This window comes from Nycticebus coucang, chromosome 12 (genome assembly GCF_027406575.1).
Source record: "Nycticebus coucang isolate mNycCou1 chromosome 12, mNycCou1.pri, whole genome shotgun sequence".
Lineage (NCBI taxonomy): Eukaryota > Metazoa > Chordata > Mammalia > Primates > Lorisidae > Nycticebus > Nycticebus coucang.
In genome coordinates, this window is record NC_069791.1 from 98210548 (window position 1) to 98231221 (window position 20674).

The following is a 20674-nucleotide window of genomic DNA, read 5'->3' on the forward strand; positions in this document are numbered from 1 at the left end:
ACCTAGCTGTAAGTGGCGTCTGCTTCCACCAATCGGCTTCCAAGCTGCCTGCTGATTGGGGGCTGCAACAGAAGGCGGGGTCCGCGCCGCGAGTGGCTGCGGAAGCATGATAGGCGTCGCTGTGTCCAATGGGCGTGGGAGAACTGCCTGGGATACCTGCGCGGGTCTGGGCGGGAATTGCGGCGCGGCGGGCTGAGGGAGGCACCGGGTAGCGGGCGACATGTTCCAGGGCCGGGAGAGCGAGGGTGTCCGTGCGGGCTCCAGGTGAGGCAGGGGGCGGGCGTCGGGTGGGCGAGAACACGGCCACGTGTCGGGGGCGGCGGGCAGGGCGACCTCACAGAAGTCCGCGGACCTGCACCGTCTCCTCCCTGCCCCCTAGATTGCCAGCCGCTCGGCCACCAGGGCCGCTGGAGCGTTCGCTGAGACCCAGATGTAAAGAGCTCGTTTTTACAGCCATGGCTCGACTCCGTCCCGCAGGGCGAGGTCTCATGGGGGCGCCTCGGATCTGGGAACAAAGCTACTGGGAGTTTGCGAGTGGTGCGGCCTGCGACCGTGCTTGTGTGTACGTGTGCTTCTGTGAACCTGGGCCTGTGCGTCTTGGTATGTCTGTGCGTGTGTGTGCACGTGTGCCTCTATGTACGAGTGGCCGAGTGTGTTTTACACGTGTGCCTGTACCGGTGGATGCCTGTGTGCACATGTACCTGTACTCGTATGTGTGTATGTGTATACATGTGCCTGTGTGCGTGTGCCCATTTTTATGTGTGCCTGTGTATATGTGTACCTATGCCCGTGTGTAGCTTTGTCTGTGTATGTCTGTGCTCACGTGTGGATATACCCATGTGTGCCTATTTGCATGTGGGTTTGCTTTGCTAGTCTGTGCAAGTCCACTTTTAGTTGGAAAGTACTAGGCTGTCCTGGGACAAGATGGCAACCATCAGCGTTCAAGCGAATAGTTATCTCCTTCAGTCTTCACCACAACCTGGGGAGATAGGTGGTGTTCTCCCTGCTTTGCTGTAGGAGAAAGACATGGAAAGCCAAATCTGGCCTAGGTCTTCACACCCAGGAAGACACAGCACACTTCTTTTTTAAACTCTGAAGCTCTTATGGGTATTGAGTTGCATAAATTAGGGTCAATGGAACTGACAAGGTCTTTCATGAGTAGCCAGCTTGCATTGAAAAGTTTCCCGTCCTCAGATGACATAAGATTTTTCTGTTATTGTGAGCCATTACTTCCGTGGCATAGCCTCACTGTGAAAGTAAAAGAGAATGTGTGTGTGAGACAGACTGTCAAGACAAATACTAAACAAAGTAAATACTAAAGAAAAGAGTTGTTCCAACTTGTTAAGAAAACTTTAACAAAAAAGAAAAGAAACCCTTTAAATTTGAGAGAGTTAGGTCAGTATTCAGTAATACTCCTAACCAAATAATTAGCCATTAACCCATGAACCAGTAACTTAATCATTCATGTGTAGGTCTGTACTGATGTGAGACCAGTCATTATTTCTGGAGTGCTCAGAATGCATCAAAGTTCTGCACCACTTGGGCAAGGAGCTGTGTTCTGGCGCTCAGTTGCATCCATTATATACATTTTATTTTTGTTTACGCTCCCCTCTTCAGACTCTACATCTTTTGTTTATTTCTGAGAGACTATCTTGTGTTAAAGGAATTTTGGACTATATAAACATTATACTTTGCCATTAACCTAAGATCTCCCTTTAAGCTGTAAAATTTCTGTTTATAAAGAATTTAATCTGGCAGCTCCTGTGGCTCAGTGGGTAGGGCACCAGCCCCATATACTGAGGGTGGCAGGTTCGAACCTGACTCCAGCCAAACTGCGACAAAAAAATAGCCAGGCATTGTGGCGGGCGCCTGTAGTCCCAGCTACTCTGGAGGCTGAGGCAAGAGAATCGCCTAAGCCCAGGAGTTGGAAATTGCTGTGAGCTGTGATGTCACAGCACTCTACCGAGGGCAATAAAGTGAGACTCTGTCTCTTTAAAAAAGAAAAAAAAAAATTTAATCTGTGTCTATTTCTTACTGTTGGCCAGTCCCAAAAATCATTTCTGAAATGCAGGTTGAAGCTGTGGATGGGTTAGGAGCACTGAGACCCTGGAAGTGAAAGTTGCATTAGTTTCTCTGCCTCTCTAGTGCCTCAGTCCACTTGAGCTGTGTGTGTGTGTGTGTGTTGGGGGAGCTTTTCTTCTTGTCACAGGCCCCTTAGTTTTTCTTGTGTGTTTTTAATATCTTTATTAAAGTATATGGAAGGGATACAATAAAAGGTTAACAGGAAGCACCCCCATGTTGTGAAGTTGTCCCCAAATGTCTTGAGCTTGCTAGCATTCCCCTCCTACTCCCTATAATAGTGGTGACTGTGCATGTGGTCTGTGGAAGGCCACACTGTGCCTTTGTTGTGGGCTCTGGTTTTGTTGAAAGGTCTATTGAACTCTCAGCCCTGTTCCTCTGAGTCCCCTTTGCAGTTTGATGGCTGCAGGCTGTGAAACCTGTAGTGCCAGCCCTATTCATCCCCTTTGTGATGGAGGTGGCCCCTACCTCTTTCCAGGTGGCTAGGCCTTTATGCACCATAATCCCTGTTGTATATTCCCTGACACTAATTGTTTTTTATTTGCTTGTTCTCAAAAATTCAGAGAAGTACACAGAACAATATTAAATACTATATTTCCAACCACCCCAAGTTAGCATTTGGTCATTCCACTTACCTCCTATGCCCCCTTGGAACCCTTTCCATATGGAGAACAGACTCAATTTGAGCCTCACCTCTTCCAAACTTTGATGTCCAGTAGCATATCACACAGAATACTGAAACCACCTATGCACAATTGTAGTTTTCCTGTTTAACTTGAAGCTCCCCAAGGGTGAGACTATCTATAGAGCCTGTGCAGGGTTGCCCAGGGCAGGTGCTCAGGAAATCCCCAAGTTGGATTGAAGCAAGAATGAGAGGAGATTTGGGAGACCAGGAGGGTCAGGAAATCAGGAAAGAGTCCTGGGGAACTGGAATCAGGAGGCAAGTGTGATCTGACAAGTGGTAGGACCCTTGAGGGTGTGAGAGGAGAGCCATGTCTCAAATAAATCAGTAAAGTAAGAATTTTAACTCATGTTGGCATAAGACAGTGATAAAATTCAGTTTGGGCTGGCGCCTGTAGTACAGTGATTACGGCGCTGGCCACATGCACTGAGGGTGGTGGGTTTGAACCCCACCTGGGCCAACTAAACAACAATGACAACTGCAACAACAACAAAAAATAGCCAGGTGTTATGGCAGGCGCTTGTAGTCCCAGCTACTTGGGAGGCTGAGGCAAGAGAATCGCTTAAGCCCAGGAGTTTGAGGTTGCTTGAGCTGTGATGCCACAGCACTCTACCAAGGATGACATAGACTCTGTCTCAAAAAAAATAAAATAAAATTCAGTTTGGTCCTAAAGATTACAGACCTCCATCTCCTTTTTCCAAAGAGATGACTATGGGGGCCCAGGCATATTAGAGATGCTGCAATTAGCCAAGACAAACACGGAGAATAACTAGGACTTATATGATTCATAAGTGGGTATGGAAGTCAGATGGCCTCAACATAGTACCTGACTTAAAATCTGGTAGTACTTTTTTTTTATTGTCTTGCTTCAAGAATTGCAAGGAGGCTTGGTGCCTGTGGCTCAAGCGGCTAAGGCGCCAGCCACATACACCTGAGCTGGCAGGTTCGAATCCAGCCCAGGCCCACCAAACAACAGTGACGGCTGCAACCAAAAAATAGCCGGGTGTTGTGGCGGGCGCCTTTAGTCCCAGCTATTTGGGAGGTGGAGGCAGGAGAATCGCTTGAGCCCAGGAATTGGAGGTTTCTGTGAGCTGTGATGCCATGGCACTCTACCCAGGGTGATAGCTTGAGACTCCGTCTCAAAAAAAAAAAAAAAGAATTGCAAGGAATCTTGTTAGCCCTTTCTGACTTAAACTTGGTTATTATTTTTAAAAAAATACTTTTCCTCCGCTGAGCCCTGTGGCTCATACTTGTAATCCTAGTGCTTTGGGAGGTTGAGGTAGGAGGACTACTTGAGGCAAGGAGTTTGAAACCAGCCTGAAAAACATAGCTAAACCTCATCTCTACTAAAAAAATTATTTTAATCAGCTGGGCCTTGGCAGGTGCCTGTAGTCCCAGCTACTCCGGAGGCTAAGGTAGGAGGATTGCTTGAGCCCAGGAATCTGAGGTTGCAGAGATTGCACCATTGCTCTCTACACTGAGCCAACAGTAAGACTGTCTCTGAAACAAAATATTTGTTCTCAAACTAACTGACTTTTTTTCCTTCATCATATCCTTCAGGAAGTGCTAACTGCTGAGCAGGCAGGTTTGTGCCAATTGAAAGGCCTGCCAGTGCACCCTTGGCTGCCTTGGCTTCTGTGCTGGTGAGCAGTCAGCAGAGGGTCTCTCTGTAGGTAAAGCAAATGAGTTCTTTACTTTCTGCTGTCCTACTTCATAGCAAGAGATGTGAGAACTGCATTTATGTGAAATCACAAGGAGCAGTCACTCTTTCATAGATGTTTTGAGGAGACAAACATTTTAAATGTACTATCCTTTTGTTAACTAAACCTTGAACACTCAGTGTTTGCATAGCTTTCCGTTGAGGCCTAACCTGAAATCATAGCTTTTATGCAGTGTTGAGCCCTGTCACTTGAAATACAGTCAGTCATTCTTAGGGAGGGGGATGGTTCCACAACTCCCTGCAGACACCAAAATCCATAGATGGTCACATCCTTGATATAAAGTGGCCTTGTATTTGCATATAATTTATACAGAAAAAAGTCTGTACATATTCAGTACAGACACAAACATCCTTTTTTTTTTTTTTCCTATTTTCTATCTGAAGTTGATAGTACCTCTAGATGTGGAAGCCATAGGTGTGGAGGGCTGACTGTATTTCTAAATGTCTGGGAATGCAGACAGTCCCATTCATTACTTAGGACTAGTGAAGGCATGGGCCACACCCATTTTAAAACTCAGTATCAGTAGGGCTCTCTTTGAAGTACATGTTAAAAATCTTTCCAGGTTTTCTCAGCTAGGCACAGTGGTTCACACCTATAATCTTGGCACTCTGGGAGGCTGAGGCAAGTGGATTGCTTGAGCTTGAGTTCGAGACCAGCCTGAACAGAGCAAGAGCCTGTCTCTACTAAAAATAGAAAAACTAGCTGGGCATTGTGGTGGTACCTGTAGTCCTAGCAACCCAGGAGGCTGAGGCAACAGGATCTCTTGAGCCCAAGAGTTTGAGGTTGCTGTGAGCTATGATACGACGAACTCTACTAAAAAAAAAAAAAAATACCAGGTTTTTGGAAAAAAAATGTTTCATTGTTCTGATAATATATGCTCTGTGGTTGAGCTTTGTGGCAATTCTTTAGTTCTTCAGTTTTTGCAACAAATGTGACTCAAGGTCCTGATCTACTTCTGAAATATCTGCTTCTAAACAGAGCATGACACTGTGTCCCAAAGGCCAGAACTTCAGTGTATTGCTGCTTATGACTGGGCATTGGGAATACAACTTTATTCACAGAACGTAGTGTAGTGTTCGATATTTGTAGAATGCCAGTGTATTTTAGGGGCAACGGTCATGCCATATATGTTGATCTGAGATGAACAGTGGTGTTACTAGTGGTGTTCTTTAATCTTCTTGATACCCACCATTTGCCTAGTCCAGTGTTTTTCAACCTTTTTTTATCTCACATCACACTTGAACCTGTAGTTAAACTTCTGTGGTTAACCTGTAGTTAAATTATGTTGATCAAAAAAAAAAATTAAAAAATAATATACTGTGCTTTGACCTTCTTTTGAAAATAATTAAAGATCCTCTTACAGCACACCAGTGTGCCATGGTATACTGGTTGAAAATAACTGATCTGGTCATTCCAGACTTCAGGAGCAGAGGTGATTATCCTCATGTAGATCCTAGGACTCACCTGGATTAATGTTGGTGGTGCTTCCCATGGTCTAGGCCAATACTATAAGAGTCGGCAATTAATTTTAATAGATTTAATATATGCAAAATATTTCAACATTGTGATGAGTAAAAAGACACAATTAAAGAGACATTTTTGCCTTCACTTTGGGAGATGCACATCTATTCCATACCAGCCACATCTGAGTGCTCAGTGGCCAATGGCTCCCATGGTGGAGTGCACGAGTCCAGTCCTGTGGGCCAGCTTTGCGGTGGGGGTAAATGGTAGATGCCCCTTGTTCTAGAGACCTTCAAGTTAAGAGAGGTGTTAAGTATTAGCACATAGTCCGAGCTCTAGATTCAGACTGCTTGTGGGTGAATCTTAGTTCTGCTATTTCCTGTCTGCCTTTTGGTGAATTACTTGATTTCTTTTTATCTCAGATTCATCATCTGTGAGTAGTCCCTGCCTTATAGGGTTATTGTGGGATTAAGTGAATGTAATATGCTTGCAAAGTGCTTAGGATAGCATTGAGCATATAGTGAGCACTTAACAAATGTAAACTACAATATTAAACACTATTGAATGTGTTTATAGTATTAAACACCACTGTATAGTAATTAAAATTAGTGTTAAACTATACCAAATGTGGCTCATTTCCCTTAGTTTTAGGGAAATTAATTTTTCTTGTGAGCAATCATAGGAGTAATTTCAAAATACACAAATTTCTAGAGTTTTTTTGGCATAACTAAGATACATAAAACTTTAAGGAAATCTATGAGCACTAATGTAAGTTTGCCTTATGGCCATGTGTAAACTAGTCATACCAATATTAAATAATTGTATGTGATTTCTCCATGGATGTTAGGAAAATACTCAGCCTTGTCCAGCTATATGGTAGCCTCTGCCTGGTGACAAGCTTCGAGGTCATCCCTCAGTAACTTGTGTTTGCTCTGTGCTTGTAGGACCATGAAACCCCCAGGGGGAGAATCAAGCAATCTGTTTGGAAGTCCAGAAGAAGCTGTTCCTTCAACCAGGCCTAATAGGATGGCATCTAATATTTTTGGACCAACTGAAGAACCTCAGAACATACCCAAGAGGACAAACCCCCCAGGTGTGGGTCTTTCTAAGTCCGTAATCCTTTGGCCTCTACCTGTTTTATGTTCTTTTAAAGATGTTTTCTATTTCTTTATACTGATCCTTTCAAATATTTTCTGGTATAGGTTATCACTTGTCATCAGAGTTTTTCCAAAACGAAAGGAAGTTCTTCTCATGATTTTTACTTTCTCTCTTGAAGGTGACTCAGGCATTCTTGAATTCTCCATCTATTCAACAGACATTGGTTGAGTAACAGGCACTGAGAATACGAAGGGGAGGGTGGGATTCTGGTTCCTACCAGGGAGCCTCTTGCAGGTGTCCCATGGGCCCCTTGAGATTCCCAAAATGGCATGCAAATTATTGTACATTTAAAAAACATTTTCCTTAGGGAGGGAAAGTATTTTTAATCAGATTATCAGTGGGATTGAAACTCTAAAAAGGAAGAATTAATCTAGCACATATCTATATATTAATAGTTCTTCAGTACTTAGAAGAATCACTACGTTCTAGTGATTCCAGTGGGAGAGACCCTTTGAAAAAGGTTTGTCTAGACTGATAAGACTGCAGTTGACTATACGGTGACAGATAACTGAGTAGCTCTCCCCTGTCTATATCCATTGGGGCAGTGGTTCTCAACCTTCCTAATGCTACGGCCCTTTAATACAGTTCCTGTGGGTTCCTGAGAACTGCCGCATTAGGGGAATGCTTGGTTTATTCCATCCTTACAAGATGTGGGAGGCCATGCCCAGGAGTCAGTATGTCAGACAGTGTGTCAAACAGAACCAGAGTTGGAGCTACTCCCTGCCCCACCCCAATTTTGGGGACAAAAATCTCTTCACCAACCGTACAGGAAAAAAGGAGTAGATTCAGAAGCTAGGTTTTTGTTTGGTTGGTTGTTTTCATGGATATAGCGAGTGGTTTCCACTTCATGATTTTTAGGGCCAGGGATAGTCAGCCGTGCACATCCTTTGCATTAGTGGTAGCAGAACAGTATGTTGCATGCAAGACAGAATCAAATCCAAGGTACTTCCAAGGGTACCAGCTCATTTCATTTGAGCCTAGCTCGGGAGAGCAGGAGAGTGGAGCTGAGGTGGTAGTGCTCTAGGGCCATGAATTTAATGATGCCCACTTCCGTTTTGCATAACGGTTTGTGGGAAGTAGGTGCTTGGTATTTGTAAGAGATGATTTATTGGTATCTTTCAGTAGCCATCTTTTTGCTTAATATGGGATAGTCATTTATGTTTTGCACCCAGGCCTTAGTTATCCACTTACAAGAAGTAATGTCTTAGAGGCACATTTTCACTATGGTTCATCAAGTCAGTTAGCGTTGGCAGCAAAGATGGTACATGTCTCTAATTCACTGGGCTATCCAGTTCTCCCTGGCAGTTCCACCCAGAGTGAGGTCAGAAGGACTTATAAATATTATTTTCCAGGTTACAGATTTCCCTGGAATAGGGCGTGTTATTAAATTCAGAACTCTATATGACCTAAACATTTAGCCGTTTGCTTTTAATTTATTAAAGAACTATTTATGGCTTAAGGAAGAAGGGGCTTCAACAGAATAGCATGAAATGTTCAGGGTTAAGGAATTTCTACAGGGAAAATGTGCTATTTTATACCATCTTCCCTTTAGAGGCCAGCCAAGGTCAGCTCAGTTCTAGACATGAAGGCTATAGCAGGCCCCAGGTGAAGGGTTGGGTTTGATGTGGGTCTTTTAGAGAGTTGGAGTCTTACCGTCCTCCCCTGTTGGCCTAGAACTCAGGGCTGGCACTAGGGTGTTCCCGTGAGATGTGACAGCTATGTGGGATACGGACAGACAGATGTTCTGAATGCTTAGTATTCTGTGATTGCTTCTGCAGGAGGGAAAGGAAGTGGGATCTTTGAGGAATCGACTCCTGTGCAGACTCGACAGCATCTGAACCCCCCTGGTGGGAAGACCAGTGACATTTTTGGTTCCCCAATCACTGCCACTTCACGCTTGGCACACCCAAACAAACCCAAGGTATGGACTACATTTAGATAGCAGACAAGGAAGAAAAACAGGTAAGCCAAGTCCTCTTTAAAAAAGGTTCCATGCCAGGTATGACATGTTGATAGGAAGGGACAAGGTGGATGACGTTGCTTTTCTTGGGAACAGTCATTAGTCACTGAGTTTGGAACCTCTCCCGAGTCATCCAAGAAACAATCCAGCCTTGAACAATTCAGCCTTGAGCAGTCCAGCTCAGACAATGTGTCAAGCAGAACCAGAGTTGGAGCTACTGCCTGCCCCACCCCAGTTTGGGGGACAAAAATCTCTTCACCAAATGTACAGGGAAAAAGCAGTAGATTTGGGTGGCGCCTATGGCTCAGTGAGTAGGGCGCCAGCCCCCTTTACTGAGGTTGGTGGGTTCAAACCCAGCTCCAGCCAAACTGCAACAAAAAAATAGCCGGGCATTGTGGCAAGCGCCTGTAGTCCCAGCTACTTGGGAGGCTGAGGCAAGAGAATCGTCTGAACCCAGGAGTTGGAGGTTGCTGTGAGCTGTGATGCTATGGCACTCTACTGAGGGTGATAAAGAGAGACTCTCTCTCTAAAAACAGTAGATTCAGAAGCTAGGTTTTTGTTTGGATGGTTAGGGCCAGGGATGGTCAGGCGTGCACATCCTTTGCATCAGTGATAGCAGAATAGTATGTTGCATACAAGATAGAATCAAATCCAAGGCACTTCCAGGTGTGCCAGCTTCTTCATTTGAGCCTAGCTGACTGAAGACCTGGGAGAAGTGATTCTCTGTGTGTTGGTGGCCAGGGACATCCACTGCCAACAGGCTGCAGCTGCAGCTGCTGCTCTTTACTACATAGCACCAAGGAGTAAGGCAAAGAGTTACATAATTACACATGTGACAGGAGTTGGACCCTCCTGAATTTTTCACTGTTCTTATTTCATCTGGGAAGGGAAAAATGGGGAGAGGTTGTTTTGTTTTCTGTTTTTTGAAACAGTCTTGCTCCATCGCCCAGGCTAGAATGCAGTGATATCATCATAGTTCCCTGCAGCCTCAAACTCCTGGGTTCGAGCAATCTTCTTACCCCAGCCTTTGATAGTGCTGAGATCTTAGGCTGAGCCACTATGCCCAGCCAGTGCTGGCTTTTGATGGGCATTGCCCTTCACAGTGTTATAAAGTTTATTGGTGTTATGGGTACAAATTTGTGGTGTTTGGCTAAAGTATAGCTGATGCCTCTGAACCAATAAAGGCACCAACAGAATAATATGACCAGAGTCTCCTCACAACACTGACTTGAAGCCACTGGAAAATAGAAGAATGCCTGAGCAATATCACTTTGGATGAGGCCTTAGGAAGAATTGGTTAGGTCTGTGACCAGAGCTAAGCTCAAGGGCTTGACTAAGGCCAGTCCTGGCTTCCCTAACGACCAGAGCCTGCACTAGCTTGGATGTTTGTTTGCTTGAGTGGTGGTAGAATATTTCTGGGATTTACTGCATCTAGACTCGGACTCAGTAAGAAAGGCTAGGAGCTTTATTTTACATATATACATATACTTTTTTTTTTTTTTTTTTTTTTGGAGACAGAGTCTCACTATGTCACCCTCAGTAGAGTGCTGTGGTGTCACAGCTCACAGCAACCTCAAACTGTTGGGCTCAAGCAATTCTCTTCTCTCAGCCTCCCTAGTAGCTGGGACTATAGGCACTTGCCATAATGCCTGGCTATTTTTGTTGTTGTTTAGCAGGCCTGGACCAGGTTCAAACCCACCAGTCCGGGTGCATGTGGCCAGTGCCCTAACCACTGAGCTGTGGGTGCTGAGCCTATTATTAATATAATTAGCAGTATTTTAAACTTACTTATTTGTTTTTCCACCTTTATTGTGGTCTCATTCCCACAGAAAATTCTTTTTTCTTTTTTTTTTTTTTGGTAATTTTTTTTCTTTTCTTTTTTTTTATTGTTAAATCATAGCTGTGTACATTAGTGCAATTGCCTGTACCCATTCTAAGATGTACCATAGATGTCCCACAGAAAATTCTTACCTATTTCTGGAGTTGCCTTTTCCTAGAAAATTGATGAACTTTGTAGGTTCATGTACCACAAAATGGACCATTGCAGAATTAAAATAGAAACATAGAAAGGACTGAGACAAGGAGAAAACACGAATGGATGAGAGAGTATCAGCTTTGTTTGGATTGCCCTGCATCTCTGCTGGTACCTTTGCAGTGACATCTGCCTTTTCAGTGTTGTAGGAGCAAAGAGAGCATCTCTTTGGAAAGTATCTTTAGGTATTGTGCTACAAACTGAATCTTGACTAGACCAAAACGGCCTAAAAGTCAGCAGTTCTTTACTAAGGGAGGAGCTTGAATTAGACAAACAAGGATAAGATGTGGACTGTGCACCTTAGCACAGCTGGGTGTAGACCAAGTAGAAACAGAATAGGGATTCCCTTGATTTTTAGTCAACATAAAGGTCTTGGCTGGGTGCTGTGGCTTACACCTATAATCCTAGCACTCTGGGGGGCTGAGGCAGGTGGATTTCCCTGAGCTCACAGGTTTGAGACCAGCCTGAGCAAGAGCAAGACCCCATCTCTAAAAATAGCCAGGCATTGTGGCAAGCACCTATAGTCCCAGCTACTTGGGAGGCTGAAGCAAGAGAATCACTTGGACCCAAGAGTTTGAGGTTGCTATGAGCCATGATGCCACGGCACTCTACTGAGGGTGACAACATGAGAATCTGTCTCCAAAAATAAATAAATAAATAAATAAAGGTCTTGGATCCAGGACCATTGGTCATCCCCAGCATCACTGGGGAAATGGTCAATTTCAGTTCAAGGTCAGGGAGTACCCAAGGTGAGCCTAGAACTTTTTATAATACCTGAAAGCCAGGAAGCCCTACCATACTTCTGGGATGGTGCCAAAAGGACTCAGACCAAATATGAAGAGAAGCCATGGGCCAGAGGTGATGAAAGATTGTAGTGATTGAACAGTTTAGAATTCAGGAGCTCATAGTGGCATTAAAAATAATCTAATTTGTGACCTTTGAAGAATGCCAGAGGACCCATTCACAAAGCTGGTGGAGGACAAGCTAGGGATCTTAACCAGCATTTTCTTTGTTACTATATGTCAGGATAGTAACTGACATCATAAAAGTACTCCTGCTATAAATGAAGAAGAAAGTACAGAATTAGAATATCACTATGTAGCAAACTTGTAATAAAATCGTAGGTCTAGACAATGAACATCAGTAGCTATTAGCGTTTCAAAAGGAGGTAAAACCAGCCATTATGGGCCTGGTAATGGACATCCATTATGGACCACCTTTGACGACATCTTGTCAAAAACATCAAGCTGAAATCAGACCAAACCTCATACTAATTAACACCACAGAGAGATGTAATTAGAATAACAATACAAAATTACATGACAAGACGATAGTGGGAGGTCCTGGAGATGAAGAAATTTGATACAATCCCTATTGAATTCCCAAGAATTTCTTTCAGAAATGGAAAAACCCATCCTAAAATTCAGATGGAATCTCAAGGGACCCCAAATATGGAAAATAATCTTGAAAAGGAAAACATTGGAGGCTTATACTTCCCACTTTCAAATCTTACAACAAACAAATTTAAATAACCTGGGACTGACATAGGACAGATATATAGACCTGTAGATAGAATTGAAAACTGAGCCAGGCATGCTGGCTCACTCCCTCACTCTGGGAGGCTGAAGCAGGTGGATTGCCCTGAGCTCATGGGTTCCAGACCAGTCTGAGCAAGAGCAAGACCCCATCTCTAAAAATAGCTGGGAGTTGTGGCAGGCGCCTATAGTCTCAGCTACTTGAGAGGCTGAGGCAAGAGAATCACTTGAGCCCAGGAGTATGAGGTTGCTGTGAGCTATGACGCTATGGCACTTTACCGAGGGTGAAAAGTGAGACTCTGTCTCAAAAGAAAAAAAAAAAGAATTCAGAACTGAGAAATAGACCTTCCCAAATAAACCTCTGTGTTTAATTGATTTTTCCACAAGGGTACTTAGATCATCCAATGAGAAATGAACAGTCTCTTTAATAAATAGCACTGGGGGCTTAGCGCCTATAGCACAGTGGTTACAGCACCAGCCACATACACTGAGGGTGGCAGGTTCAAACCCTGCCCGGGCCAACTAAACAACAAAAAATAGACAGGCATTGTGGCTGGTGTTCAAACCCAGCCCGGGCCAACTAAAAAACAAAAAATAGACAGGTGTGGCTGGCGCTTGTAGTCCCAGCTACTTGGGAGGCTGAGGCAAGAGAATCACGTAAGCCCAAGAATTGGATGTTGCAGTGAGCTGTGATGCCACGGCACTCTACCGAACATAGTGAGTCTCTGTCTCAAAAAAAAAAAAAACACTGGGAAAATTGTGTGTGCATGCAAAAAGATAAAAGTTGTTACCTTAACACCATATGTAAGGATGAACTCAAAATGGATCAAAAACCTAAAGTTAAGAGCTAAAACTATAAAATTGTTAGATTATAGAAACAAATCACCATGATCTTGTATTTGGCAACAGAGTTTTAGATATGACACCAAAACCACAGAGAAGAAAATGAAAGAATAAATTGGACTTCATTAAAATTGAAAACTAATATGCATCTAAGGACACTGGTAAGAGTGAAAAAATGCCAGGCATGGTGGCCCACAACTGTACTCCTAGCACTCTTATGAAGCCAAGGGGAGAGGATCACCTAAGCTTAGGAGTTCAAGACCAGCCTGAGCTAGAGCAAGACCCTCCCTCTAAAAAATAGCCAGGCATTTTGGTGGGCGCCTGTAGTCCCAGCTACTCCGGCAGCTAAGACAGGAGAATCGCTTGAGCTTGAGTCTGAAGCTGCTATGAGCTATGGTGCCACGGCTCTCTACAGGGGGCAACAAAGTGAGACTCTGTCTTAAAAAAAAAAAAAAATTGGGGCTTTGTTATCATTAATATTTACAGTTTTGAGAGTTGTTTGTTGGGGTTCTTTTTGTTTGTGTGTTCTTGAGATGAGTTTTGTTCTGTCACCCTGGGTAGAGTTCCATGGTGTCAGCTCATAGCAAACTCAAACACTTGGGGTCAAGAGATCCTCCTGCCTTAGCCTTCTGAGTAGCTGGGACTACAGGTGTGCACCACCATAACACCTGGCTAGTTTTTCTATTTTTAGTAGAGACGGCGTCTCGCTCTTGCTCAGGCTGGCCTCAAACTCCTAAACTCAAGCAGTCCATCCACCTTGGCCTCCCAGGATGCTGGGATTATAGCTGTGAGTCACCATGCCTGGCCTAGAATATTATTATTATTTTTATTTATTTATTATTTTTTGTTGTTGTAGAGACAGAGTCTCACTTTATCACCCTCAGTAGAGTGCCGTGGCATCACACAGCTCACAGCAACCTCCAACTCCTGGGCTTAGGCGATTCTCTTGCCTCAGCCTCCCAAGTAGCTGTACAGGCGCCTACCACAGCACCCAGCTATTTTTGGTTGCAGTTTGGCCGGGACTGGGTTTGAACCTGCCACCCTCGGTATATGGGGCTGGCACCCTACCCACTGAGCCACAGGTGCCACCCAGAATATTATTTTTTTAAAGGACATTTTTAACAGTCACATCTTCACATATCTATGGTTAAATGAGATATCTGGGATTTGCTTCAGAATAATCCCTGTAGAGGAATTGGAGAGGACTGAGATTGGGAGAATAGCATGTCTAAGACAAGGGTGGGGACCTGAGCTGGTGTCATTATGGCTATATAGAGAGTTATGTGGGGTTCACGGTATTATTCTCTCTACTCTGTTCATACTTAAAATTGTCCATAGTAAGAACATTTTTTAAAAGTTATCGACCAGGTGTAGTGGCACGCAGAAGTGGTCTCAGCTACTTGGTCTCAGCTCCAGGGCAGGCTGAGGGAGGAGGAATAACTTGAGCTCAAGAGTTCAAGTGAGTAGTAAGCTACAATCGCATCACTATTCTGTAGCCTGGAAGTTAGAGTGAGATCTTGTCTCTAAAAAAACCAAAAGTTTAAGTCATTCATGTTCTGATTTTTGTGAAAAAGAAATCCTCATGGCCCTGACAAGAGTATAGCCATTCTGGGAAACAGCTGGTCAGAAAAAGCATGCCAGAAACCAAACTTATTGATCACAGCAAACCCCCACCCCCAGAGTGCTTCAAGGCCATTGTTCCTGGGAAACAACAGAACAGTAATTTATAACTCTGTCCTGGCTGGCAGCCAATTATGGGAGTAACTCCTAGATTTGCCCTGAGTGTAAAAATTAGTCTCTCTGCAGAAGGGTTTACTCCCTCTGGGAAATCCCTCCCACATTCATCCCTACTGATAAGGGATAAAAGCCTCTTGAAATTGAGAGCTGAGCTGGCTCCTGATCATCGACTCCACTCTGCTTTTCTCCCCTTCCTCTGTTAATAAAGCCTTTTCAATCCCTGGACTGGCTTCCTTTCCTTCTTATGTACTTTCCCACCTAATACTACCCCTGTTCCTCAGTTTTCAATGTTCACTTTAATAAGGGTCCAAAAGTTCTGAACCAACTGTTGACCTAATGGTTTGCCTTGTTGCAGGATCACATTTTCTTATGTGAAGGAGAAGCAGCAAAATCAGATCATAAAGGTAAGCTTTTGTTTCTGTGCCTTATTGCTGAGTGGCCTGATTCTAGAAGAGTTGCTGGTATGTGACCTCAGGGAATGAAAGGGAGTTATTTCTCTGCACCTTGTAGGCCAGCCTACTAACACAAGCAGTGATGTTTTTATTGCTGAGAGAATTTTGTACTTAAAGAACCTTGGGGTTGGGCGGCGCCTGTGGCTCAAGGAGTAGGGCACTGGTCCCATATGCCAGAGGTGGCAGGTTCAAACCCAGCCCTGGCCAAAAACCAAAAAAAAAAAGAACCTTGGGGTAAAAAAGATTTTCTTTCCTTCTCGTTGCTTATCAGCCTTGGTCTAAAACCAAGGTATTGTCTTCCTAGAAGCTGATCCATGTAGTGAGGGTCCAGGATCCCAAACCTTTCATGAACTCATGATCAGTAATAGAGCTGGCAGAAAAAATCCAGAGGCGGAGACCTGGGAAATGGGAAGGGGAAATGCAAGGCAGGGGAAGGGGGGCAAGGACATGAGCCTCATCCATCAATCACCCAGGAATGAGCTGCTCTGGTGATCAGAATTCAACTCTCACTTTAACTGTGGACAATGATTTCTTTCTTTGGATCACCGTTTCCCTAAAATGATGACCAAGATACATAGGCAATCATTTGTCCTTCAAAATGTCCAGAGCAGGCTCGGCGACTATAGCTCAATGGCTAGGGTGCTGGCCACATACACCGGAGCTAACGGGTTCAAACCCGACCCAGGCCTGCCAAACAACAATGACAACTACAACAAGAAAATAGCTGGGCATTGTGGCAAGCGCCTGTAGACCCAGCTACTTGGGAGGCTGAGGCAAGAGAAACACTTAAGCCCAAGAGTTTGCAGTTGCTGTGAGCTGTGACGCCATGGCACTACCGAGGGTGACATAGTGAGACTCTCAAAAGAAAAAAAAAATGTCCAGAGCGGTAGTGACAAGAAGCTTTGCCTTCATCTTATCAGACCCTCCAGTTAAGATGTTTTAATCCTTACTCTGAGGAAGTCTGCTTTTTATACTGAGGAAGAAGAAATGGGAATGGAGTCTAACAAGCAATATAAACGAGCAACTAACTTAATTAGGAAGAAATCAAAGAGTGTTTATAGTAGTAAGCCCTGAAGTTATGCTCATTTCATGAGCTGCGTCTGCTCATGAACAGTGAGTTGACTTGGGACAGGATGAAAAGCTCGGTTTTCCCCTTTCCCAGTTACAGTGTGAACTTCTAATGTGCTCTGTGACACTTTACTCCCGCAGCGTGCCTGTCAGGGTGACAGATTGCTTCTAACAGGCTGTGTGCTGACTTTATCCCATAGCTGCAACAAGCATCCCACCTGGAGAAGCGGGGAGTGAGAGAGGCAGTGCCAGAGAAGTGGGCCACGCCGGGGAGCACGAGCCCAGGCCCAAGGTTGACAGCCACGAGCCAAGGCTGGGGCCACGGCCTCGCTCACACAACAAAGTCCTGAACCCACCCGGAGGCAAATCCAGCATTTCCTTCTACTAAAAGAACTACTGCCTTACCACAGCCAGACAAGAAAGTCCAGAGTTGGGGTATTGAATGCTATCATTTCCTTTAGCCCAAATGAGCTGGGGTGGAAGAGGTTTGTTGTGCGTGTGAGGCTGGGTGCTCAGAGTCTCCATTGATGACATGAGAGCTGCTCAGAGGACCATGCCTTCTAGACTGAGAAAGACACATCTTTGTGGGGTTAAATGTGATTCCCCTGATTTTCACTCATTTGTAGTTTCAGATAGGAGATGAGCTTCAGGGCAGGGAGATGGTACAGGGCCGTGTGAGGCTTGGTGAAGCTTGCCTTCCTGTCCTTGTATCAGCAGTGTGCCAGCTGACAGGACATCTAGGAATGACTGAAAGAACCAAACAGCCTGCCCTTTGCTTGGGGTGCAGGGGGGCAAAGCATATGCAGAGACCCTGGCAAGGCATGGGGTGGGTCTCTGTCCTCCGTAGATGCTAATGCTGGTTATCTGTCATCAAAATGCTCCCTGATGCTGAGATTCCTGCTGCTGAACCCTAGCATCTCCAGTCCATTTAATACCCAGTGTGGAATATATATATTTAATCCCCCACACATTGGGGATTTTATATATATATATTTTTTTTTTTTTTTTTGCAGTCTCTACTGACATCTTAATTGCTTCTCCTTGGCAGCTTTCAAAAAAACCAAAAAGTTGCCCTCAGTCTTTTGCTTTATGGAAAGTTTTTATACACCCTAATCCTCTGAGTTGCCCAGTTTCTGCTGTCTAAAACCCTGTCCCATCTCATGGAATCTGCCTTTCTGTGACAAGGTATGGTCTTGGTCCTTCACATTCCAGTTTTGCTTGTGAGTTGTTCCTTTTCTTCTCATCAGCTTTAAGTCCAGGCCTTTGCTCTTTTCCAGTGATGTGGACAGTCCCCTTCATAAGCCATGATTTTTCCTGAGTCCTACCAACCTTCACAGGACTTTTAAAATCTATTCAGACGTGTTCATAAGGGGCTTATTTAAAAACTTCTTCCTGTGTCTTACTTTTTTTGTGTTAATTGGTTGATAGGAAGAAGAGATGCTTGAGAACCTTGGACTCTTTGGTTTGGAGTTTAATACCTAAGATGCTATTTTTAAACACCAGCTTTACATACATGTTTGTTGATTCTGGTCTGTTCTTGACATCTTCCAGAAAAAATTGCTCAGGTACACCAAAGAAGATAAGGAGTTGCTTAGGTCACTCTTCATACAGCTTTGCAGAGCCTCTGAATCATTCACAACGGTCCGGAAGAGACTGTAGACCTTGGGCCAGGAGTTTAGCAGCAAAGTCACCACTGTCCAGTCCCCTGGTATTTACCAGCTAAGATAGTGGGCTGGCAGGAGCTGTGTTATGGTCACCTAACAGGCTAAGTCAGGCAGGAGTCCCTCCCATTCACCCCAAAGGGCTGCAGTTTCAGTCCCCTGCTTCCTTTGGGTGGGCATCTGTCTACAGAGAAGGATGTCTGGATGGTGATACCTATTACTCTTAGTGTCTATCAAGCTAATGCCGGTGCTAGAAACATCACCATTAAAATTTGGAAAAGCAGAGCGGTGCCTGTGGCACAGTGGGTAGGGTGCCAGCCCCATATACTAAGGGTGGCAGGTTCAAACCCGGCCCCGGCCAAACTGCAACAGGAAAAAATAGCCAGGCATTGTGGTGGGCTCCTGTAGTCCCAGCTACTTGGGAGGCTGAGGCAAGAGAATCGCCTAAGCCTAGGAGTTGGAGATTGCTGTGAGCTGTGACGCAACGGCACTCTACCGAGGGCGATAAAATGAAATTCTCTGTCTCTTTAAAAAAAAAAAGAAAAGAAAGAAAATTTAGAAAAGCAGTAATGTTCAGTCGGACTCAAGCTGGCCCACCTGCTTACGTGCCCACAGGAATTGTCAAGCTCCATTTCCTGTGCCTGGCATAAGCCTTTGTCAACCAAAGACAGTTTTCCCCCCTTTCAACTGCCCTGCAGGCTTTGGAGCCAACAAACTGTTACTCTTGGTGATTCTGTAAGTACTTCAAATGGTTTGTGGTTCAAAGTCATTTATAAGAAAGTTTTTAGGAATTCAGAGCATCTTCTTTTCCAGTTAAAAATGTCGTACATGGTAGTAAATGTTTTAAATCCAAAACACTAACTTGTTTTACTTACAAAGAAATAGTCTAATGGTAGAAATGAACAACCACTTATACTTTTTTTTTTTGAGACCAAGTCTCACTCTGTCGCCAGGCCAGGCTAGAGTGCTATAGTGTCAGCCTAGCTCACAGCAACCTCAAACTCCAGGGCTCAAGCAATCTTCCTGCCTCAGCCTCCCAAGTAGCCTGGACTACAGGCATGTACCACCATGCCTGGCTAATTTTTCTAATTTTCGAAGAGACAGGGTCTCGCTCTTGTTTACGCTGGTCTCAAACTCCTGAGCTCAAGTGATCCTCCTGTCTTGGCCTCCCAGAGTGCTGGGATTACGGTGTGAGCCACAGTGCCAGGCCCACTTATACCTCCTTTTAATGAGAAAATGATTAGTTAATTTCATGTTGGATTATCAAGAAGAAACCTGACATTACGATGTTGACCCCGGCACCTCCCCTTCAACTCCTACTGTCAGCCAAATGAGGGGGGAGAGCTCTTAGTTATGCCCAGTGGCAGAGATTTCTAGGTGGAAGAGGAAGAAGGCCAAAGATGAGAATGAATGTTTTGGGGAGTGATGAAACGAGTGAACTAGAGCAAAACCCACTGGGCAGCAGTGACAGAACTCTCACCTCCTTTCCCATCTTTCCTGCCTTTCCTTCCATGAGGCTGCAGGGCTGAGTCCTGGAGGCTGGTCACTGGGAGAAGATGAAAAGTTACTGTATACAGGACCCTCACTGTGTGAATTGTCACTTGCATTTGGAAGGTGGTGTACATCTTGGAGACTGCTTGTACTTGGAAGGTTAAAAAAACTTAGCATCCTGTTCTCAACCTCCAAGCTACATTGAGAAATTACTACTCTGTATTTTGACTAAGCCTTAAAACTTTTAAGTGCATATGGTGCCAACATTTTTCTAAAGCTGCATCAAAACATAAAACCTATACTCATATCTCAATGTAATTTTGTAGGAACATTTTTGTTACTTTTACAAGGTAGAATTGGGTATAACTGTTGAATTAAACTCAGCAATCATGTACTGAAAACCATTGCCTGCTTTGTGTGTCTCCTCATTGGATCATTCTCCATACAAAATGCCTGAGCTTCACCCTTTCCCTACAGCTTTTTATTGGGGAAAGGGTTTGCCTTTTGGTGGGGGAGGGGCCCATTTATCCAAAGGACACCCAAATCATCCCAAAGCTTTGAGTAGAATAAGTAGGGAACATGCCAGTGTTGTTTTCAGTTTCTGTCAGCTAAATGTAATAATTATTTTTTCCCTTACCACTTGTCCTAAAGGTGTTAAGGTGTCTAACCTGCTTCTGACCTGGCTTTGAAACTATAGTGATATGCCTTATAATAAGTAGGTAAAGTGAATCTGAGAGTTTATCAGAGTCAAGTCCTGTATAGAAAACAGATGGGATGTCCTCCTTATGTATTGG

At 44.3% G+C, this 20674-nt stretch overlaps 1 protein-coding gene across 1 annotated transcript; it reads left to right on the forward strand.

Annotated features, from left to right (window-relative positions):
• Positions 1-153: 153 nt before the first annotated feature.
• JPT2 (Jupiter microtubule associated homolog 2) lies at positions 154-20286 on the forward strand. The gene is made up of 5 exons (XM_053557879.1): positions 154-264; positions 6888-7036; positions 8880-9022; positions 15564-15612; positions 16929-20286. The coding sequence occupies exons 1-5, from the start codon at positions 221-223 to the stop codon at positions 17114-17116; spliced, it is 573 nt and encodes a 190-aa protein (XP_053413854.1). The 5' UTR covers positions 154-220; the 3' UTR covers positions 17117-20286.
• Positions 20287-20674: the final 388 nt, after the last annotated feature.